Consider the following 24,683-nt stretch of genomic DNA (forward strand, 5'->3'; position numbering starts at 1 on the left):
TTGACATTCGTCTTGAAATTCTTGGAAAAGTTTGAGTGATCATTCTAATCTTGTTCATCCACTGATACCTTTCCTGACCAGCAAGATTTACCGTATGGCTATAAATCAGATCGAATTATATTGCCAGATGGATGCATTCTAAAAGGAAAAGAACAGAAAAAGACAGACTTGGCACTCTACTCAGATTCTGAGCGTGTGTTTTCTGGAGTATTCTTTTTAATCTCACTTGTGCTCTGGAATTATTTAGTCGATCGCTGGAAAGTGGTTCTTTTTGTCATGTCAAAATTAACAAAGCTGTGGTTTAACCATGTTGGTCATTGCCTCTGTTAAATTTAAAAATATATTTTTATTTCTTACTTTTAATTTCGAAGAAAACTTAGATAACAGCTGTGGCTGGTTCACGGCTTTTAGCTATTTTTATATCTGCACATCAAAAAAAAAAACTTTAATATTATTAATATGCAGGCCAAGGAGTCTCTTCCCTTTTCTGAGAATATTTGTTTTGCACAGTGATATAATTTTAAACCTTTAACTAGTCTAATATTTCCAACTATTTATTTTTCACACTGCACGCTACATTTTAAGCCACTTTCCTTTTCATTATTTATTTATAAAACGGAATTTGTTTTCATTTCCATTTGATTCCATCTTTGCTATCCAGACGACATGCTATGACCATCTAATGGACTGCAACGTAAAAATAGAAGAGATAATGACACTTTCAAGAATTGCTAATGGAAAGAAAACATTTTCAGCCGGAATCCAACAGACCAAGCTGATCACTTGGTAATCGTTCTACAAATATAGCTTTTCCATGTTTTCCCATTAAAAAGATTGTTAGTTTAAAAGATTCTTCCTCCACATTCAAACGTGAAAGTAGAAATCTTTGGCACGTTTTTAAGCCTTTTATTGATGAGACATCACTTTCGATTTGCCATAAATCTTATAGAAAATTGAGGTATTTCAATAAAGACAAAAATAAACTATGCTAATATTAAATGGAATAAAGAGTGAAGTGCAAAAATTGATTGGTTTTTAGTTTGTCTGCGTCATTATGTTCTTACAGTCAAAAATATACAGATTAAAAAAAAAAAAAATAAAACTAACTGAATGCACACTTTTTGGTATATTTAATTCCTAGCATTTCTTATTTCATAAGGCAGGGTAGTAACCATGTCTGCGAACACAACAAGTCCTTACTAATAGTTCCAGTAAAAGAAGTAGCCTACTGCGCCAAACACTACAAGCCAAGCTATTTAAGTTTGAGTAGGAGAAGCCCTATCCAACGTCAAAATCCAGAAATGGACAGAAAATCTTGTAACAGAAGGGAAACTAAAGAGCCTCAATAAATCTACTGACAACAAATCAAACCACCGCCCTCAACCGTCAGCCCCTATTATCAGTATCCTTGTACCAAAATAGTAGCTACATTGCGTCCTGTTCGAAACAGCATCATACAAGAATTTTGATCAGGAGGATAGGAGGCAAAAGTACCTTGGCCCTTTCAAGACCACCTCTCACTACCAGCTTTTCAGCAGGTTTTTTTTTTCTTCTTTTTCTTTTTTTTACAGATCGGTTTGAAATTACGAGCCAGTACCTTAGATCGACGGGGTATGAGAATGAAGATTCTCAGAGGCGAATTCCTCTTTTCCGACATCCAATCCGCTTAAAAATTATGGGGCAGGCAATTCTGTGTCAGAGGAGAGAACGGTAGGATTTCCAGAAGTGTCTTCCACAAATTTGATAGGGGGTGTATACGGGCATGGAAACGTTAGTGAAGAAATTTTAGACCGTTCAACACTACAGCCCAGGCACTAGCTGGATTCAAAGTTTCATTGTCTGCATATTTTTTCTCTATCACAAAGAGTGATTTTTAAGGAAGAATCGTAAAGCTTGTTTATCCTTAGGGACGAGGGGATAGCATACTTGAGCTAACTGGGCTACCTCTTATTCATTCAGACCCATTTTCTGTAGGAAAATATGTCTTCATGCAAGTGGATTGAGTTTTAGCGATGTGTTTATGCAGCAATGAATTGGTGGAAGACATAGAATTAACCTGTTTTTACCATAAATTACATAGGAGATTATTGACAGGTGTTATATCTTAAGGGGAAGAGGTACTTTGAAAATCTTTTTGCGAGCTTCAGCGTCGGCTGACCGTCAAAGAGGAAGGGCCCATTACCAAACTCTCCCTGGGGACTTGCCGTCATTGCAAACTTTCAACAATTTTAGTTTGACAGTGAAATTTTACTGTAAAGAGAGTGAAGTTTCGGTGCCTTATTTCAGCCAATCAAAGCGGGTATCACCACAGGGAACACCTAAAGTGTCCAAATTGCTCAAATGATAATTTCTTTGAACTAATTTTTAGGTTTTTCTAGCATATATAAAAAAAAATTTTAGAGACTGCCCTTTGTGAACTTTAAAAAGAAAATTCTGCTCCATTTTATCGAAAAAACAATATTCACGCTTTCTGATGATGCAGGTTTCATTAAAACTGAATAAACAGGAATTTATCAGTTACATAATTTAACAGTATGCTATCATCGTTAATTTTTGGACGAAAGTCTTTTCACATATACCATTCGATTCAGTTCATTTTTTTCGTATGGTGGTAGCAGTAAGTCAAGAAGTAATAACTTATGCATTTACCTACTTTTACCTTTGGACGGCTCTCCTTCTCTGGCCAATTTTCTAGTGGTGCTCATCGTCATAACTCATCAAACAATCCTATGTTTCCTTTGTCTTTCCTGTAAACTAAACCCTTAAGTGTAATCAAAGACATCGTGGTTGCGGCGGTAGCTGCAACCTAGTAAATGGTTGTAATCAAAGACAACCAACTTGGAAGGTAAGCACTGTCAGGATGTTTGTTCGCGGTTTTCAGTAGTTTTAAACCAAAGGAATGGTTGATTATCCATGCAAGCAGCGCCTCGATGCACAAAAAATAAAAAGTATTGATTGCAAAGCAATTGATTGCTATGACTTCAACAAAACTGACTAGAAACTCTGCCTCGTCTGACTCTAACTGAATAGAAGATAACCGATATTTAATGATATTATCCATTGATGTACTGGATATAAGTTTATCTATAGTTTCATTTAGCAAAGCAGGTATTTTAATTAACTGCAATGCTTTTCACCCGGAATATTTCTGAGGAACAAACAAAATTCGAACAAAGCTAATTCAATTACACAAACTTTTATTTTTCTTTTTTACACGATTTTTAACTTTTTCCGTGGTAATTGTGTTTTTTAGAATCAGAAAAAAAAATGAAAAGTAACATAATAAACTCTGTGATACACACTAAGAGAGATAAAGAGGAAGAGAAAAGACAAATGATGCCGAGATCGAAGCCGAGCTGCGTTTCTGTCTGCTGTCTGCATTTCAAGCATGGAAACCTTTCTCTAGTACATCTATATGAACATGCATAATATGTATCATTTGAAAACTTCCATGGGCCAACAACTTTTTTATCTTTGTACACCCTAGAAAAAACGGATAATTGACTCTGATCGGAAAACAGTTAAGACCTAATTCGCAGCGAAAAAAAAAAAAAAAAATACTGGAGACAATTGTGGTACAATGAGATTTCCATCATTTCCCCCTCTCTTCCCATCCCGAATTTTCTGCATAAAGGTAAATTTGTGGCACCTTTTAGAACCAGAATTACCATAGGATTTTTAATTTGTTTGATCGAAGAGTCAGACTTGGCCAGACCCCCAGCCCAAAACCACTGACAGCTTTTCAGGAGAAAGGTAGGCATGCTGCACATTGTTTGAAGCATAATCATTCAAGGATTTTCAGTTTGTGTGATTGAAGAACTAAGTTGTCTTCTGTGCAAGCGGCCATACAAAAAACTAGCTTTGCCCCGCCATGCTGCTGGTATTTTTTTCAGCAGAAAGGTAGGTATACTATACCGTATTTGATGCAGAATAATGTATGAATTTTCAATTTGTATGACTTGAGTCCTAAAGTGGGCCCTTGGGCTCTAACGAGCCCCCCCCCCTCTGCACACTTCGCGGCCCATTTTTAAAAAAGGTAGATTTGCTATAGATTGTTTGAATTGAACAGATATCATGTAACAATCTTCAGTTAGTATTATTTTGAAGCAAAAATGGGCCCAAGAGCCCTCAGATACCCCTTTCCGTTCGCTGCCACCTCCCAGCTATCTTTTTTTCAGAACGGCTGGCACACTGCAATTTACTTGAAGTAAAATACATCGATTTTCCAACGTCTCATCACCTCTCCCATCAACGTCCCTCTCATCACCAACGTCTCGCCAGACAAATAGGAGCGTTGCATCTTGTTTGAGTACCGTTACTTTCTTTCCACCGCCAACTTCCAGCACAAAGGTTGGTATGTTCAACCTTGATGGAACCTGAACTATGAAATGGTTTTTGATTCTGCAAAATAAAAGAAATAGAAGTAGAACCTGCTCTTCTTACAACGCTCCCCCTTTCCCTCGGCCTCTCTAATATCTTCGGTAGTAGAAAGAGAGGCATACTGTACCTTGTTGGAATTAGAATCACAGGAAGATTTTAAAATCAGTATGATTTGAGGTAAGATATGGTTCGTAGGCCCTACGATACCTCTACCTCTCACCGTCTCTTCTTGAATTTTTTTTTCCCGGAAGGCAGACACGTTGTACTTTGCTTGAAATCACGTAAGTATTTTAGTCTATGCCAGTTGATACAAAAGAAGGTCCCTGGCCCATTCAGTACCCCCCCCCTCGCCATTTCCATTGCCAACATTCTAGTAGAGTGGGAAAACACAAGGATTATAAATTGATTTCCCCTTCAAAATAACCCATCCCTCCTCCCACCTCTAAATTTCAAGTGGAATGGTAGGCATCGTGGATTTTGTTTAAATCGAAAACGTGCAATGATTTTCAATAAATATGATTTAAGATATGAAGATGGCCCATGACCACTCAAATATCCACACTTGTCAGAGCGAGCCCCTCTTATCACAATTATTTTAGCAAAAAAATCTCCCGTTGCGCCCTGTTTGAAACATAATCATGCAAGAACTTTGATATGTATGACAGGAGGCACAATGTGAGCCTTTGGCCCCTCCTCAACCAACTCACTTCACCAAATTATGAACAGAAATGTAACCAATTATTTACCCCTCCCCCTTCTCAGAACTTGTTTCCCGCGAGTTTAGGATGGCCATTGAACTAGTAGCCTGCTTCTAATAATTACAAGTTGCTATTTGGAGAGAAGTGCTAAAGAGTTTACAAATACACTTTGAAGGGAAACGCTTCTTTTGGGCCGTCCTGAATAGTGATTAAATAAAAAAACAGTTGTTTCAACTAAAAGTAAAAAGCAACATTAAAACTTAAAATGAACAGAAATTGTTACGTATATGAGGGGGTTCTCCCCCTAGTCAATACCTCGCTCTTTACGCTAAAGTTCGAATTTTGTTCCAATTCTTTAAGAATAACCCCTGAATCACAAGGCCGTTTAATTAGAATAGATAACTTCTTTGAAAGTACTAAAAAAAAAACTTTAGCGCAAAGAGCGAGGATTTTGTTTAGGGAATAGAAATTATACGTAATAATTTCTGTTCGTTTTAAGTTTTAATGTTGCTTCTTACTTTTAGTTGAAAAATCTGTTTTTATTTATTTAATTTCTGATCGGTTTTTAAATAATGCTTAGAAATCCGGTGCCCCCTCATAGAAATGTCCCTTCCCCCGTGAAAACATCCTCCATAGAAATATCTCCCCACGTAGCCCCCTCATCTAATCCTCCCCCAACCAGAAAAAGTCCCTCCTGAAAACATCTGTATACTTCCCAACAACCAATACTATGGGTAAATAATGGGCAAAGTTCATAACTTGCAGTCCTTTCCCCGGGGACTGTGGTGGATTAAGCCATCCTCAGAGACATATATATTAGATGTTCGACTATGTTGAACAAAATGACCATTTCAAAATTTTGATCGGTTCACTTTCGGAAAAAAATGAGCGTGGGAGGGGGCCTAGCTGCCCTCCGATTTTTTGGTCACTTCAAAAGGGCAATAGAACTTTTAATGTCCGTTTGAATGGGCCCTTTGCGATATTCTAGGACCACTGTATCAATACGATTACCCCTGAAAAAAACAACAAAAAGAAACAACAAATAAACACGCATCCGTGATCTTTCTTCTGGCAAAAAAAAAAATTACAAAATTCTACATTTTTGCGGATAGTAGCTTGAAACCTCTATAGTAGGGTTTCTGATACGCTGAATTTGATGGTGTGATTTTCATTAAGATTGTATCGCTTTTTGGGGGTGTTTCCCTCTTTTTCGAAAATAAGGCAAATTTTTTCAGGCTCGTAACTTTTAACGGGTAGGACTAAACTTGATGAAACTTATATATTTGAAATCAGCATAAAAATTCGATTCTTTTGATGTATCTACTACTACTACTACTACTAACAACTCACCGCAGCACCGAGCCGCCTGAGGCCAACACAGCTATGCACGCTCCTCCTCCACCCCAATCTATTCAAAGCCTCCCTTTTTACACCCACCCACGAAGTTCCCATTTCCTTTAAATCTTTCTTTATGACGTCCGCCCACCCCATACGGGGACGACCTGCATTCCGTTTAGCCCTAGATGGTAGGCCGAAAAAAAAAATTGTGGGCAATCGTTATCCTTCATCTGCACAACGTGACCTAGTCACCTCAACCTTTCTTTCATTATATCCCTAGAGAGCGGTATTGAACCACATTTTTCTTATAGCCTATTGTTTGAAATACGGTCAGTCAGCCGGGTACCCAGAACAATCTGGGTTGTTTGAAACTTAAGCAATTTCTCTGGAAAACATCTAGCAAATCTTCATCCGCTTTTCGGAGCGTCCATGCTTCAGAGCCATATTTGACCACTGTCATCACTCTAAGCTTCTAATTTTGGTTTGCAGACTTATCTTCCTATTCTTCCAGACTTTTTTTAACTGTGAAAAAACACCCTGAGCCTTGGCTATTCTATTTTTAACATCTTCACTGCTCCCACCATCTCTACTAATAATACTACCAAGGTAAGTGAAGCTGCCCACCTGATCAATCTTTTCATTACACAACGTCACCTTTTCATCTTCACTTATTCCTAGCCTTAGTGACTTAGTCTTCCTAACATTAATTTTCAAACCAATACTAGCACCCTGAACTCGCAAAACCTCTAAAACTTCATTCATTTTGCTCACCCTCTCATCGAGGATGCTTAAATCATCAGCATAATCCAAGTCCAGGAGACTTTTTACTCCCCATTTGATTCCGTGGTCTCCCATTGCCTTTCCTGTGCTCCTTAAGACAAAGTCCATCAAAATAATCCATATAAAGGAGGATAGAACACAACCCTGCTTAACTCCTGATTTAATACAAAACCAGCTGCTAACCTTATTTCCTACCTTAACAGCAGCAGTGTTATTCTCGCACATTGCAGTTGTCACTTAAATTCGATTGTTCGACGTGTCACACAATAAAACAACCTTCGCTAGGGCTCCCTTATCAGCAGAATTGAACGCCAGAGCTCATCCTATAAAACCGAAGGCCACAGACGTTTGACGACACAGACCATACTCAATTCTTAGTTGATAAGTGAAAATTAGGTTTCCACTGCCCCTACCTTTTCTAAAACAAAATTGTCATCTTCTTAAAACTTTGACAGCTACATCTCTCGTCTATAAAGGTAACATAGTACTAAATGGTTTCCTTTCCACAGAAATCTGCCGATTGCTATGGTGTCCATCACAGTGATTTTTATCACATTCCTTTTAAAGTTGTTTAATTAATGTTTTCCTAAAATCATGTATCTTCTGGAGTCAAAAAACTGTTTTTCAGAGTTTTGGTTACTATTGAGCCGGGTCGCTCCTTACTTACTGTTCGTTACTACGAACTGTTTAAACATCAGTAAACAGTTGTTTTTGAAAATTGCTAAAAACAAAAAATAAATATATCAAGCTCCCAATTGTCTCTTTTTTATGAGAACTCCACCTTTTCCGAAAATTACTCAGAAAATTTATCTCCTTAAATTTCTTAATCGAATGATTTAACTATTCATAGTATTGTAAAGAAAAAATGGTTTAAGCAGAAATCTCTTCGAAATTTATTTCATTTGGATAGCACGTGACATGTGTCTGTTTCGCGAGGATTCAAGGAGACATAGAAATTATTATTTTAATGAGAATATCCTTGCCTAGGCCTTACAATATTGATCACAAAAAGGCGGAAAGAAAACGGGAGAGATATTATCATGTTGAAGAAGAGAACGTGCTCACATTATGAAGACCTGAAGAGCAGTAAAACTATGTTTTCCAAATCCAAATAAGATAAACTCGCTTCTGCATCTTATTAGAGGAGAAAAAAGAACAAAAGGCTATGGATTGGTATACACAATACATGCTTTAAAGATTGGAAAGCACGAGTGTTCTATAAGTTGCTTATCAATTTTAGTTCAAAGTTTTGGGTGGGACAAATTTTATCTTGAATCGAGACAAATTGAAAATGAGACATTTAGTAGTTTTTTTCGTTTTTTTTTACTTCATGGTGACCCTTTGAATGAGAACTCACACTTTAAAAAATATATATATATATATATATATATATATATATATATATATATATATATATATATATATATATATATATATATATATATATATATATATATATATATATATATATATATATATATATATATATATATATATAAAAGATTGCCCAACATATTATTTTTTTTAGTTTCAACATATTACAATGAGTAATGCTGGCTAATAAGACTAAAGTCATGCTACTCGCCAAAAAAAAGAGAATTGATGTCATCTAAACCAGGTCTTTGATTTAGTGTTACTTAACAGAACAAAAGGACCTGATGCTACTCCAGAAACTCGTTCTTTACAACCTTTAGGGGTTAAGAGAAATCAAATTTAAAGTTTCAACCCTTACTGACTAAAACTTTGTCAGGTATCAACAAAACGTAGTCAGGAATGACATAGCATGGTCTAAGTCTGCTTCTTCAGGATCTGATCCATCCCTAGTGGGTTGTCAAAAAATCTTTCACAACTATTCGCTGGATCAGAACCGCACTAATTGGGAGTTACAGGTAGTTTCCTAATTCTGCCTTTTGTGAGTCTGGGCCTGATTTGACTCTTGGGGAAGGGAGAGAGGGGCTCCTAAATTAGTTCATCAGCACTACTACCAGAAGGAGATGTCAGATTCTCACCAAACCTACTGAGAAGTAAATTTCAGCTTCCTGGCTGAGCTATTTTGCGTCTGAACACCATCCGACCTTTGTGGAAGAGAGGGTGTCCTGAAGTTCTTGTTATCAAGAAATTTACCACAAAGAGGTGTAGGATCTCAATGGAACTTGATGCAAAATAAGGACAGGTTCATTGTCCTACTTTTCCTTTTTTGGGATCCATACCTAATCAGACTTTCTTTAAGGGAGGGGGACTTTATTCTTATGATCGGGGCATCTATCAGAACGGTTTTCTAGATACTAATTAAGCTTGGCGAGAGATGTGAAAATCGTCTACCTATGCAATTTTGGAGCCAAAGTTGATCCAATTTTTCGGGGTAGACGAGGGAGGGTTCGAAATTCTTGTATTCACGACATCTATTGAAATAGGCTGCCAGGACCCAAAAAAATATGGTGGTAAACAAGAGGCGATTTTCACTCTTTTTTCTTTTTGTTATGCCTGGGACCAATCAGATCTCTGCAAAGGGAAGGGGGCACTTTCCTTAAATTCTTGTCCAAAGCGTATCTGCAAGAAGAGGACCTCAGACCCTAAATAAACTTGTTGGGAAGGGAGGGATAGACTCATAATTGTTTTTTTTCATAGTTTTCAGCTGATGTGTTCTCATCTTTTCGTCAGAATAATTACTCGGCGGGCTGGAGCTATTCATTCAACCAACCTAGATTAATATTCATAGCTATGATCCTGGCTGGCTGTGCTGAATCAAATTTTGTTTAGGGAAGATTTTAATAAAATTTTCTGGAGATTAGCAGCGAGGGCTTTTGTAGAATCAATATAGGACTCGAGTCCAATCTGAGAGACATAGTCGCTTGTCTTCATCTGCACTTGTTACCCATGGGTTGTTTAAACACTTCAGGGGACCTTGGCTTCTGAGCTCTAGCTCAGCTTGTTGATCCAGCATGCACCGCTATACTCATTAAAAAAAGATGTTTTATTGACAGTGTATTTTAAAATACTAAGTAAACCAATCTGCAAAAAAGGGAAGAGGGATTAATATTTCAGAGTAATTTTCTGCAAAATACTCCTTGATCATGTCTATGAGTTCACTTTTAAATCGCCCAATGAGGGACAAACCAATACAAACTGGCTTTGTCGATGTGGGGTGAACAACTTTCAGCGCATCATCAGAAACTCATAATGTTCCTATTTGTGCTTAAGGACAGCTAACACCCTTTCTGTATTTTTTTTTTTTGCTAATAATGGATGTTTTAAACTTTGTAATAGTTACTTTAATGGACGGTAAAACGTAAATTACCAGAACAGTACGCGATAACGAAAACAAGAAAAAAACTGAAAAACGTGGCACTAAAATCTAGTGGAAGAAGCGGCAAGGCATGTCGATCAAATCTCTGTCTGTCGGTTCTTCCTCTTCAACTCTTTCATTTCGTAATAATCATTGTTATTTAAAGGTTTAGAGTCTCTAGCAACCAACTCATCACAAAAGGCTTGTGAACTGAAAGTATTTTGTACACTTGAATCCTTTTCACTGCGTCTCTCCTCCTCTTTAGGCAAACTATTGCCGCTGAAATTCCGATGGATATGGTTTGAGAAAAGCAAGGGCTCTGATTCAGCTATACCATTGGGTATTTGATTTTTTGTTTCTTTAATGTCAGTGACATCTGCAGCAGGGCCGATTGTTTTACGTGTAGGTTGTGGTGAAAGTTTATTCAGTCCTAAGGCAGCAGCTAGTTCCGGAAAAAGTGGAGCTGTATCTTGAGTTTTTAGAAGTTCTATCTTTTGTATCATTTCTTTCAATTCATGTCGAAGAATAGCTAAAAAGCACACTTTGACAAAAGCTAAAACGCAATAATTTAAGACAAAAAGAACTGCTGCACTCTGCTGCAGCCATGCGGCCAATGGGGATACGCAACCTATTTGATAAATATCATCACCTCTGTATGATGTACGGTGACACTCAATTGAATTTTTTTCTACATTGTATTTGTCTATTTTACGCAAAAAAGGTGGGGATTCAGTACGAGATATCCGTTGTTTTTTGTAACTTTGTCTCCTAAAGGCTTGAATTGTGGGAGTTTTATTTCTCCTTGCGCCACTTGATTTTCTACTTTTTTCTTCTTCTTTAGATTTCTTTACTTTTCCAGCTTTTGTCTTATTTTTAAACACTCTTCGCTGTTTTGTTTTCCTTTTGTTATCTCCACTAGGAACACGGATGACATTTGATTGTTCTAGTTCGTGAAGTTTTGGTGGTTGTTCAATTAAAAGTTGATAATCTGTTTCCTTCACACAGCATGATTTAGGCACTAATTTATAAGAGCTTCTGAAATCCACATTTGCCCATTCTGTATTAAACTTATAATCTGAAGGAGATTCGATCCCACAGCACCTGTAAAATAAAATAAATGTTAAGTATCCTTTTTTTCTTATTTTTATCCTCGTTTGAGGATGTGTAGGTGTGGAACTAATATAGTTTTCAGTTTTTTTTTTTTACTAATCTGTAGAAAAAATATCCTCTACACTTAGATGTGTAAGAAATTGTCCTTCAAGATATCTCTTATATCGCCACAATCTTCATTCCGGCAAGTACTGCTAGGGAAAAATAGCCCACTCTTACAGTCTTGAACCAATTAAAAAAAAACTTGATTATTTATAGGCTATACTTCTCAAATCTTTTTAAATTCATTAGTTTTTTTTCTTTTATTTTTTTTGGTTTATATTGTGGTCTGAAGATTTTCAATAATTTTTTGAAATCTGTAAAACTTCTAGTATTGTCAGACCAAAAGGCTGAGCTCATCTTTTTCTTTGTGTTATTGAGTTGTGGAAATTTGCTTTGAAGCATTTCATTAAAGCATAAATAAGAACAAAAATTCAAATAAGAAGATGCATATACAATTCCTGAAAGTAGCTGAATAGTTCAGGCTTGTTTCTGGTGTATGAATAAAACTATGTCTGTTATTTGCTTGATACTTTGATTTTTTATATAATTAGGGCCAGTCTCCCTTATATGTAATTTAGGTGGTCACTATGGTAAATTCACCCAATCTGGTAAATTCAAACTCACTATAAGACTCCTTGGGGCTAATTCAACCATTTTTGTCAAAAGCATAGGATGCTGTCTATAGTTGTGAGTACGACAATACGTGCCGTGTCTATTTTATGAAAGATCGTCAATTATAAGCTCCTCTGACGATATGACGGAATTTGACAGTTATCAGGTAGACTGTTGTTTCAAATTCCAGAACATTCCTTTTTTAAATTCACTACAAATTGCTTAGGATAAAATTTTCCATTTTCCAAATCCCACGACCTTACCATCGCCAACACCATGCTCCAGCAGAAACCCTTACAAGGCTTAACTAGGTTCTCAGGCTATGGCTCCACTGCTGCTCAGTAAATTGATATACCTTACATTAATCTGTCAGTGTTGGCGCTCCTCTGTAATCAAGTCTGCAGATTAGCAGAGCTGAATGCACTGGATTAAAAAATCCGGAAGTGATCATCATACGCTCGCTGGCGCAATGATATCCTTAAAGCTAATTACGAGGAAGAGACAACCCCCAATAAGGAAATCAGACGTGAAGAAACTAAAAGCTCAAACAGTGAAAGAAACATTCTGTCTGAAGTTACTAAACCAGTTCGCAAACCTGATAGACTGTAATGAAAACCCTACCATCTTATGAAAGCAATTCCAATACACCACTGAAAAGGTGGCCACAGGTATTATTGGCTTTGCTCCTGCAAAGGACGAACTATGGATCAGAGAAGACGGCAAGGCTCATTTAGGCAAGACGACAGATATCAAACGCTTCAATCGCACTAAAAAAAAAGTTGCTGCGTAACCTGGTCAAGACCAGCTTACGCCAGAAAGTAGCTTACGTAGAAAATTCAAAAGAAATAATCGGAAAAAAGTCACATGTCGCTGGACCCTTGAGAAACTCAAGGAGATCTGATCCCTGAACTACAAGGTAAACTTAATTGATGGAGGTATTGCTTCAAAGACGTACTTAATCCGAATGCAAGTGGCCAAAACACGGTGCTGATGCTGCCCCCAACAGTGTAAAAACCACCATATGGAATTAACCTGGCACCACCTTCAGAGATACTTAACGCGATCAAACTACCAAAAAACAACAGGTCACTTGGCGAAGGTGTTCTGTCTCTCGAGGTCTATAATACCTTACCAGAAGTTGTAGTGGAGTGACTAGAACCCCTCAGTAATAATCCTATTATTCAAAAAGGGAGATGAATTCAAATGCAACAACTACCAAGTTATGACTACCACTCATGGTTATGATTACCTAAGTATTTGGAATGATTTTATGCAAAAGGTTTGAGGTAGTAAAGGTTGGGAGGACACGTGAAACCCATTGTGGATTTCAAAGAGGGAGACGGTTACTCTGACAATATCTTCACTATTCGCCGCGTTCTCCAACAGTGCGAATGCTACAACCCTCCAATAATTAACATGTTTTCTGAATTTTGTGGCTGGTTTCGCCTCTGTAGCCCGAAAAATATTTCGCAAATTGTGGCGAAAGATGGTATGCCAGTTAAATTCATAGAACTTCTGAAGACCTACTATAAGTATTGCAAATCTACTATAAGAGTGCTGGGTGAAGAGAAACTGAGCTCTTTGGTGTCGAAAGCAGGTGTAAAACAGGGATTCATATTGCCCATAGTTTTGTTTAGTACTGTATAGAAGGGATTTTAGAAAGAGTACTATCGTGTTTTGACGGTGTCGTTACAGGGTTGGGCATAAAGCTGTCTGACCTGGACTTTGAAAATGACATTAAAGTTCTTGCTGCTGATTTAGCAACTACCGAAGAATTTCTAAACGAAATAACTTGTGTCTCTTTGTTTCTGGGTTTGAAGACCAACATTTCCGAAACTAAAGTTAAGGACCTAAATATACAGTTGGAGTATCAGCCTGTACTTTACGGACAAGAACCGGAGAAAGTTGATACCTTGACTTACTAATAGACTCTTGTGGAGGCTGTAATCCTGACATACTGAACAGAAATAACAGAATGCAAGCCAACTTCTCACATCTTCACTGCCATTTAGGGAACAGGCGGCTGGTCAGCATGAAAACAAATATTTGTGTCTATAAAGCTGCTGTTAGATATGTCCTCTTCAATGCAGTTGAGGCATGGCCACTGAATGTGCTTTGTGTCCATGATTTGGGAGTTTTTTTCAGCACCGCTGTCTAAGAAAAAACCCTGACTATACAATACTCCGACGTAATTTCAAATTATTAAACAGACTACGTTAGCCTGCACGGGCGTAGGCAGCATATTGTCTAGGGGGAGGGGGCAGATATTGTCTAGGGGGGGGCAGTCGATAGTGTGATGGAGTTTTATCAACTGCTTTTTCCAAACCATCTGCTTTTTCAGCCATATCCAATGTGAATTTGAAGGTCTAGGGGGGGGGCGGATGCCCCCCGCCCCCCTCCCTACGCCCATGTTGACCTGGCCATGTCCTGAGAAGGTCCAATGACCGCATCATCTAGCAAGTGCTTCTAGCTGCTCCTTTGCCAGATTGGCAAAGGTGACCAGAAGGTCAATTAAAAAAATTGGTTGACAACTGTCAGAAACGACCTTGAACCCATTGGCGGATTTCAAAAGTTTCTCAGAAGGTGGGAAAGCTGTGGATCCCGTTTGCCGAGGAAGCGGCATAAGATCTTTGACAGATGGAGTCAACCATATGGAGCATTCTGTATGCCAGGTGAGGTGTTCTTGTCTGGTCCTGCAGCAAGTACAAGTAGTATATTTTCCATTTAAGCTTTTCGGAGATTTATTTAGTAAACGGAAACGTACTCTATTATTGCTTGTTCGAGGTTTCGGCTGAGAGCTTTGCATTCAGTTTAGACTTTCTTAGTAAATCATGCTGAAATCTTGTGGAAATTTCAGACTTACAAACCTTTGTTCTGAACTTTGAAAAAATGAAATCATTTGATATTTGTCAAATATAAACAATTTTCATGAATAGTTTTGTCATTCTCTACTCTTTCATAATTTTTGTTATTCTCTACTACTTTGTCTTCTTTTTGTCATTTTTTTGGTATTTCTCTACTTTTTGCCATTTTTTAATAAGGTCCACATTGCTCCTGAGCTTGCTCAATCTGTGCCATAGGGAAATATCTAAGAAAAACATATAAATCCTAAACCAAATTGAAGATTCTGTAAACTCAGAAGAAAATGCTGTATGTATCTGACACTTACAGAAAGATTTCATTTATCTTTTGTCATTACTGCTTCAGACCCAAAGACATTTTGCCAATTTCTGTTCCAGAAAATCTAGGAAAAAGTGTTTCCTCCCATGCTCATAAACACGTAAATTACCCGATCGTCAAACGAATCTGGAAGAAATAAGAACCCATGTGGCTGATTAATTTCTTTCCTTGGCTTATCTGACGTGTTGACCCAGTGCTCCAGTCAATAACAGTCCATTTGAGGAATTTTTCTCGTTCCTTTATATGTGCTCTGATAGATCGCCTCTTGTCATTTATTTTGTTACTCTGAGAACTGAAAAATTACCTCATAAAGAATATATGATGGCATGTTAACTCTAACGTCTAGTTGTATCAGCTATCCATTATCCGTAAAAACTGCCAAAACAAATGAAATAGGTTTAACTTAAAGGGATTTATTCATTCTTACATTGGAAACTTTCAGCAGAGATGATCCAAATAAACTCTAACTAAAATTAATTACAAATCTCCTTGGAAAATGTTAACGATTTAAAAGTAAGCTAAGTACATCGTTTAACGTCATTAAGTCAACATCATTTTGAAAAACGATTAAAAAATGGATTTTATTGGGGTGTAGGATCACAACAGTAACTCTCGAACATTCTCCCGTTTAATGTTTGTGAATTAGTTCTCATGTGTCAATAATACAATACTACTACTACCACTACTAAGAACTCACTGCAGCACTAAGCCGCCTGAGGCCAACGCAGCTACGCAAGTCATGCACTAGTTTATGATAAATACAATTTCTAGCTATTACTCTAGTAAATATTTTAGTCACTTTTTATTTTGTTTCATTCCCAAGTTAGACGATTTATTACATATAATTCTGGAAGCTAATTTTTATTCCATTTGACTTAGCTCAACTGATTGAAACATTTGCGCAAAATGGTCAAATGCTATGAAATTATGTGTTTTGGAAATAATTTCGATACCCTGCTATTTGTGATAACAACTCATCGTATCACCAAGACGTCTGAGATTACCGTGCAAACTCTCTTCTTCCGTCCAACTCTATCCAAAGCTGCCATGACAGTTTCTTTAGGATTTCGTTTCAATAGCATAGTTCAATAGTACGACTATGACTGCTACTACTACTACTACCATTGCTAGCCTATTATTATGCTACTACTGTTGCTACTACTACTACTACCAGCACTGCTACTACTACTACTACTACAACCACAAATGCTTTTTTCGCCAAAGAAGTTTTCAAAGAAAATCAAAGACCAGAACAAAAAGAAAATAAGACCAGAACATAATTGGTATTTTACTGAATTGAAAACAAATCAACATGGATTGTTAGTTTAATATATGTAAAATAGGTTTTTTTTTTTCATCGAAAAGAAAAATAATACTTCATATCTTTTCGATTTTTTTCTATAAGAATCCATAGTTTGGCTTGCTATTTGTACGTTGGCGAAAGTTTTTTTTAACAATTTTTAATCCTGACACAAATAGTATTGTTTAATTTAGTTATATACCTCCTCAAGTTGATCTGAAAAATTAACTTGATACTGTTCCCAAATTTTTTATCTGTGCTCTTTGGCAACCTAGATACAGTTACACTCTTTGTGTTTCGTCAAATTGTAAGAGAAGAAGTAGTAATAGTAGTAGCCCTGAAAGTTTTAAAGAGAGGAAGTAGTAATAGTAGTAGCCCTGAAAGTTTTAACTTAATGCCCCCAGTCGCTCCCAGATATGGCGTCGACTCAGCTGGAGTCGTTCTCTGTTCTCCAGCTGAGGTGTCTTATTGGTCACCATACAAACAGTGTGTTTAGATTTATTTTGAAAGCAACAGTTAGTTTTAAAGCATAATGGACAAATTGCATAACTGTGTGAGGTTCACGTACCCAGTATCATTACAGACATAGTTGCTGGACCGTTCAACTAAGCTGAACAGCTTAGTTCTCTAATTTCGTGACAAATCTCTCCCTTAGACAACAATATCGAAGGTAGAGATATTTCACGTCGACCCTATCGTGCAGAACATGTTCCCCCCTCAACAGGGTCTTCTTGGCTCAAGGCTCTAGGCAGGCATGCCTTTCCAAAAACTAACCTGACAAGTATGTGTCCAATAAGAGAGTCATTCATACTCCTGCCATTTACCCGTGCCCCAGCCATTTAAACATTTGCCTCTCAATTACTTGGACTATATGTCTTGGCTTTTCTCTGTCTACAATTACCCAGCCCAGTCTTGATGCAACCGATTGCCCAAAATACTTGATAAATTCAATTCACTTTTTGAAAATTTACACACTCATAGCTCGTTTTGATTGTCTCAAAATTTTGATTGGATGTGTTTGGAAATGAATGGGCTTGGGAGGGGGACTGATTGCCCTCCAATTACTTTTCACTCTTAAAACGGGCACTAGACCTTTTCATTTCAAATTGAATTAGCTCCTTTAAAAGTTTTAATGATCTTGCTAGCTATTATAGAAAGGCGCTGCCTATGATATTGCTTATATGGCCTTTTGAAAACTTGCATACATTTAGTTTTTTTCGTTTTATTGAAAATACCCCCAAACGTTCCCTAAGAGTTTCACCTTAGTGCCCTTAGTGTCATTAGCTACAGTAACTGTAGTGGTAGTATTAACAGTATACACATGCCGTCTTCTGGCTAGTTCAAAATCCACCTGAATTTACTTAAAGACTTAAAACTTACGCCGCAACTTAATAGTTTAAGCCGTTCTTGAGATATTGCTTTGTGAACTTTTTGAAAATTTACACACTCATAGCTCGTTTTGATTTAGTTAAGCATCCTTCTAGATATTCCTTGAAAGCTTCACTTTAATACCCTTAGCTTACGTAGTAACAACGGTTATTGTAGCAGTAGTAGCTTTAGTAGCAATATGCACATTGCACCTTTGGTTTCTTCAATATCCCCTTCAATACATGCTGAAAGTTTCGACTTAATACCATCAACTGTTCATGAAGCATTGCAGATACGTCCTCTTGAAAACCTGTGTGGACAAGGCGTGTTCCGGTTTAGTTCAATATAGTCTCAATATTCCCCAAAGTTTTGGTTTAAGACCCTTAGCTTCTGTAGCAGCAGTAGTAGTAGCAATAGTAATAGTAGTAGCAGTATAATTAATAGGAGAATTATTAGCTTCAATGGCAGTAGTAGTAGTCGGAGTAGGAATAATAGTAGCAGTAGTGGTAGCATGAGTAAAAGCAGTAGCACTAGGATGCAAGTATTGTCTTTTGGTTAGCTCAACATCCCCCACAACAAGCCACGTAAGTTTCAACTTTTGACACCAAACTGTTCCAAAGATATTGCTGATCCACCCTTTTGAAAACCTGCATACATACGGTGTGTTGTGATTCATTTTACCTTCCCCCCTCAAAATTCCCTGAAATTTTCACCTTCATACCCTCATAGTTGTATTAGTGGTCACAGTAGTAGCATTACTAGCTGTAGTATTATTAGCACTAGTACTAGTAGCAGCAGTAGTATAAATTTATTGCCTTTTGGTCAGTTTAACATCCCTCTCATCAAGTCCTGGAAGCTTCAGCTTAACTTAATTAGGCTTTGCAGTGACATTGCTGATGTATCCTTTTGATAACAAACATATTCATTCCCTTCTTGAAATTTTTACCTTAATGCTCTTAGCCTTACGAGTAGTAGTCGAAGTAGTAGTTGTAGTTGTAGTAGTAGCAGTAGTAGTAATAGTAGTAGTAGTAGTAAATGTAGGAATCGTAGTAGTATTTAGTAGTAGCGGGGACATACTGCCTTTTGGTCAATTCATTTTCCCCTTTAAGAATTCTCGGAAAGTTCCAACTTAATACCCAAGTCCATTCTTGAGGTACGCTGTCTTGACAGTGTGCATGCACATAGTGTCTTTTGATTTAGTTAAAATTTCCTCTCAATTGTAATGTAGTAATGTGAAAGTAGAAGTACTAATAGTTGTGGTAGCAGTAGTAGTGGTGGTAGTTGTAGTAGTAATGATAGCATGCAAATACAGCCTTTTTGGTCAGTTGATCATCTCTTTTATCATTTCCTAAAAGTTCCAAACTAATATGCTCAGTCATACCTGAGTAACGCCCTTTTACCAACCCATATTCACATAACGTGTTTCAGTTTAGTTCAACACTCCCCTCATCATTCTCTTAAAGGCTCACTTTACGGGACCGTTCGACTAAGCTGAACACAATGGCTGTCTCAAAATTTTGATTGGATGTGCAGTAACTGTAGTGTTAGTATTAACAGTATACACATACTGTCTTCTGGCTAGTTCATAATCCACCTGAACTTACTTAAAGACTAAAAACTTACGCCGCAACTTAATAGTTTAAGCCGTTCTTGAGATATTGCTTTGTGAACTTTTTGAAATTTTACACACTCATAGCTCGTTTTGATTTAGTTAAGCATCTGCCTAGATATTCCTTGAAAGCTTCACTTTAATACCCTTAGCTTACGTAGTAACAACGGTTATTGTAGCAGTAGTAGCTTTAGTAGCAATATGCACATTGCACCTTTGGCTTCTTCAATATCCCCTTCAATACATGCTGAAAGTTTCGACTTAATACCATCAACTGTTCATGAAGCATTGCAGATACGTCATCTTGAAAACCTGTGTGGACAAGGCGTGTTCCGGTTTAGTTCAATATAGTCTCAATATTCCCCAAAGTTTTGGTTTAAGACCCTTAGCTTCTGTAGCAGCAGTAGCAGTAGCAATAGTAATAGTAGTAGCAGTATAATTAATAGGAGAATTCTTAGCTTCAATGGCAGTAGTAGTAGTCGGAGTAGGAATAATAGTAGCAGTAGTGGTAGCATGAGTAAAAGCAGTAGAACTAGGATGCAAGTATTGTCTTTTGGTTAGCTCAACATCCCCCACAACAAGCCACGTAAGTTTCAACTTTTGACACCAAACTGTTCCAAAGATATTGCTGATCCACCCTTTTGAAAACCTGCGAAAATGGTGTGTTGATCCACCCTTTTGAAAATTCAGGCGAAGAAGTTAAAATCAAAAGAAACTAAGTATGCATCTCGTTAATGGTCTTTAATTTTTACCAAGGAAGTCCGTAGTCCAGTAATCCATAGTCCAGCTACGGTAGTAATCCATAGCCATAGTCCAGATACGGTGTGTTGTGATTCATTTTACCTTCCCCCCTCAAAATTCCCTGAAATTTTCACCTTCATACCCTCATAGTTGTATTAGTGGTCACAGTAGTAGCATTACTAGCTGTAGTATTATTAGCACTAGTACTAGTAGCAGCAGTAGTATTAACGTATTGCCTTTTGGTCAGTTTAACATCCCTCTCATCAAGTCCTGGAAGCTTCAGCTTAACTTAATTAGCCTTTGCAGTGACATTGCTGATGTATCCTTTTGATAACAAACATATTCATTCCCTTCTTGAAATTTTTACCTTAATGCTCTTAGCCTTACGAGTAGTAGTCGAAGTAGTAGTTGTAGTTCTAGTAGTAACAGTAGTAGTAATAGTAGTAGTAGTAGTACATGTAGGAATCGTAGTAGTATTTAGTAGTAGCGGGGACATACTGCCTTTTGGTCAATTCATTTTCCCCTTTAAGAATTCTCGGAAAGTTCCAACTTAATACCCAAGTCCATTCTTGAGGTACGCTGTCTTGACAGTGTGCATGCACATAGTGTCTTTTGATTTAGTTAAAATTTCCTCTGAATTGTAATGTAGTAGTGTGAAAGTAGAAGTAGTAATAGTTGTGGTAGCAGTAGTAGTGGTAGTAGTTGTAGTAGTAATGATAGCGTGTAAATACAGCCTTTTTGGTCAGTTGATCATCTCTTTTATCATTTCTTAAAAGTTCCAAACTAATATGCTCAGTCATACCTAAGTAACGCCCTTTTGCCAACCCATATTCACATAACGTGTTTCAGTTTAGTTCAACACTCCCCTCATCATTCTCTTAAAGGCTCACTTGAATGCCCTTTGTCTGTTTGGAAAGTAAAGGTCAAACATGCATACCTTTCTGAAACAATGAACGAATTGCCTAATTTACAGCCCTTGCCCTGAGGGCTGGGGGTGACATCCCTTAAGGCATAATTACCGGACCTTTCAGCAATGCTGAAGAAAATAGATGCCTCAAAATTTTGATTGGATGTTAGTCTTTGGAAATCACTTTGTTAGTCACTTTTCGCTCTTTAAAAGGGCACTGTAACTTCCAATTTCAAATCAAATCAACCCAATCCGAAGTTAATGTGGTCACTCATTCAATAAAAACATTATTTGCCCCAAGGGCATAACTTACAACCCTTGCCCCAGTGCTCTGGTGGGTTGTGTCAGCCCTGGAGGCATTGTTACATATTTTTTGGACTATTTTGAACTAAGAGGAAGCAGGGGAAGGGGGGCCAGTTGCCCTTCATCACTTTGGACTCTTAAAAGGGAACTAAAACTTTCAATTTCCAATTAAATGAGTCTGCCCTAAAGTTTATACGACCATCCTTTCCACAAAAACCTTATATCCCCGGGGCTTAACTTACAACTCTTGCCCTCAGGCTCTGAGGGGTTGTTTTAACCCCAAAGACCTTGTTCTATAATCTTTAGACTAATGGCTATCTTGAAATTTCTATCAAGGGCATTTGGGGAAAAGGGGATACTTGCCCTTCACCACTTTTGTCTCTTAAAAAGGCACTAGAACTTTTGATTTCCAATCTAATGAGCCCCCTCCGAAGTTTATGCGACCACCTTTTCCATAAAAACCTTATATTTTTATAATGGCTAACTATTATAACTTATAGCCCTTGCCCTGTTGGCTCTGGGGAGGGGGGAGGCTGTGATTCTAAAATACATAATTACTGGACCTTTCAGCTTCGCTGAACAAAAGGGCCATCAAAAAAATTTTATTGAATGTTTTGGAGGAAATGATGGGCGAGGGGGGGCTGGTTGCCCTCCAGTCACTTTCGACTATTAAAACGGATACTGGAACTTTCAATTTTCAATCGAATGAGCCCCTTTCGAAGTTTCTGCGACAACTCCTTCTATACGAAGAAAAAAGGAATAAACAATACATTGTGCCCACGTCACTCTTTACTGCGGTACTGTGCTGCCTATGAAAGCATAAGTAACAATAGCTTTCTGGGGGGAAGGCTGATGGGCAGCAATATCCATCTAATTTTTCGCATTTTGTAATTTTCTTAGGCTTCGTGTCTTCATGCAGCGTAATTTTTCTTTGTTTTAGATTTAACATCTTAAATAAGCTAATTCCGGCTGGTTTTGACTTTGAAACCCATCTTTATTTTATGGAAAAAAAATATTTTTCAAGATTAATTAAATGAACAATTTATGAACAATTGAACATGAAAAAAATGAAATGTTTACAGCAAAAGCTGTGAAGAAAAGCGGAAGTCCTGCTAAGTTTATATAGCTTGCGTTGTTCTGAATATAAATCACTTACTATAAGAACACTGATGTCATCACCGTCATAGACGTACTATTATAAAATATTGTTATTCAAAATTATAAATCTATGATCACTGCAATATTTGGAAGCATGCAGATATTAAAACAATTTGACAGACAAATTTGGCAGACGAACGTTATGTTTCATCTATAGCCTACTTAGTCATCGACAATTTCAAAAGGACGAAAAATGGAGTGGGCTGAACCAAGTTGCATCATTGAATTTTTACATTGAACATGCTGGCCTGCCTTCTTTTATTTTGCTCATTCTATTTTGAAAGTCATCGAATTTTAAGGATGATGAAGGGGGACTAAGGAGGGACGGTCAGTGCCCGGATTGTTTAAAAACATTATTAATATCTTATCTCTTGTCAATCTTTATCTCAGTTTTTATTTTATCAAAAGTAGTTGTGTTTCATGAGGCTGCAGATTTAGCAAATATGATTTGGTTTTATAGTTCAATATTTGGGCTGTTGAGCACCGTAAATGGAGCTAGTGTCTCTTTGAGGAAGGTTTTCCCAACACTGCTGCACTTAAGTTAAAAAATAGTCCTCTGTAAATATTGGTTTATCTCATCAGTCTAATTCTACTGGAACATACTGCATTTTTTGGATTTTTCCTCTAATAAGCTCTAAGCGTACCGTACTTTAGAACACAAGGTCACTTTTGGTAACCTAAATTTGGGACTTAACGTGTCTGCAAAAAAATTTATATTGGCTAGTTTCCTTGTAAAGATATATCCAAGGTCTCTACACAAATTCGGGAATAGCATCAAAATCTCAACGTGTGACCTTAAAAATATCCGTTCTCATTGACGCTAAATATTTTCGGTGGACTCATTGGATAAAATTTCAAGAGAACTTTCTAAATTCCTCACCCCCCCCGCCTCCTGATATTTCGAATGTGCATGCATGTAGTGTGTACCTAAAATTATGCAATTTTGTACAATATATACTGTCAAGAGTGTTGTGGATAAGAGTAAAGGTTCTTAACAAAAGGTTTGGTATTTCAGTAAGTTTTCAAAATATAAACGAGGAAATAAGAGCTTTGACTCAATAAAAAACAAGACTAGGGGAAAATGTTGTATTGACATACTTAAGCTTTTAAACCAGTTCATTGGTAAAGTAAAGAGCGAAGTGGGCACCTTTTGTTTTTTTACCAAGGCACTTCATATAGAAGGAGTTATCGTAGAAACTTCGAAAGGACCTCATCCGATTGGAAATTGAAAGTTCTAGTGCCCTTATTAAGATTCATTTGAATGGAGGGCAACCAATCCCCCTCCCCCTCGCCCAATATTTCCCCGAATACATCCAATCAAAATTTTAAGACAGCGATTTTTTTCAGTATACTTGAATGGTTCAGTAACTATGTACTTGGGGATGTAACCCCCCCCCCAACTGCCCTCAGGGCAAGGCCTGTAAGTTATGCAATTCGTTCATTGTTTACAAATAGTATATGTTATTGAGAAAGGCGGGCATTTTGACCTTTACTTTCCAAAGAATTAGACTGCTCCTAGCGTGTATGTGACATACACGCTATGTACATGCATATTGTTAAAAGGGTGCATCTCATGAACAGATTTGGGTATTAAGTTATAACTTTCAGAGAATGCTTAAAGGGGAAGATCTATTTACTAAGAGGCAATATGCCCACGCTACTACTATAGTACTATTAGTAGTACTAATACTTACCAATACTAGTACTACTGCTACTACTACTAATGCTATTTCTACTACTGCTCCAACTACTACTTCTGTTGCAACTACTCCTAAGGCTAAGAGTATTAAGGATGGAAATCTCAGGAAGTGTTGAGGGGGAAGTTTAACTAAATTTAAACTTTTGACTATACGGGCTATCAATAGGGATTA

At 37.3% G+C, this 24,683-nt stretch overlaps 2 protein-coding genes across 3 annotated transcripts in view; one reads left to right on the top strand and one right to left on the bottom strand.

Annotated features, from left to right (window-relative positions):
- The window catches only part of LOC148952099 (uncharacterized), a 644,245-nt gene that overhangs the window by 369,948 nt on the left and 249,614 nt on the right, over positions 1-24,683 (top strand). The gene's annotated exons all lie outside the window — the stretch shown is intronic.
- Positions 10,454-24,683, bottom strand: part of LOC148952100 (uncharacterized) — a 122,178-nt gene continuing 107,948 nt past the window's right edge. The window contains exon 4 of the mRNA XM_089088625.1: positions 10,454-11,583. Within this exon, the coding sequence (XP_088944751.1) occupies positions 10,581-11,583 (1,003 nt within the window). The 3' untranslated portion in view covers positions 10,454-10,580. The remainder of the gene's footprint in view (positions 11,584-24,683) is intronic.

The sequence above is a fragment of the Artemia sp. Qi Xiang Cuo genome, chromosome 5 (genome assembly GCF_049724085.1).
Source record: "Artemia sp. Qi Xiang Cuo chromosome 5, ASM4972408v1, whole genome shotgun sequence".
Classification (NCBI taxonomy): Eukaryota; Metazoa; Arthropoda; class Branchiopoda; order Anostraca; family Artemiidae; genus Artemia; species Artemia sp. Qi Xiang Cuo.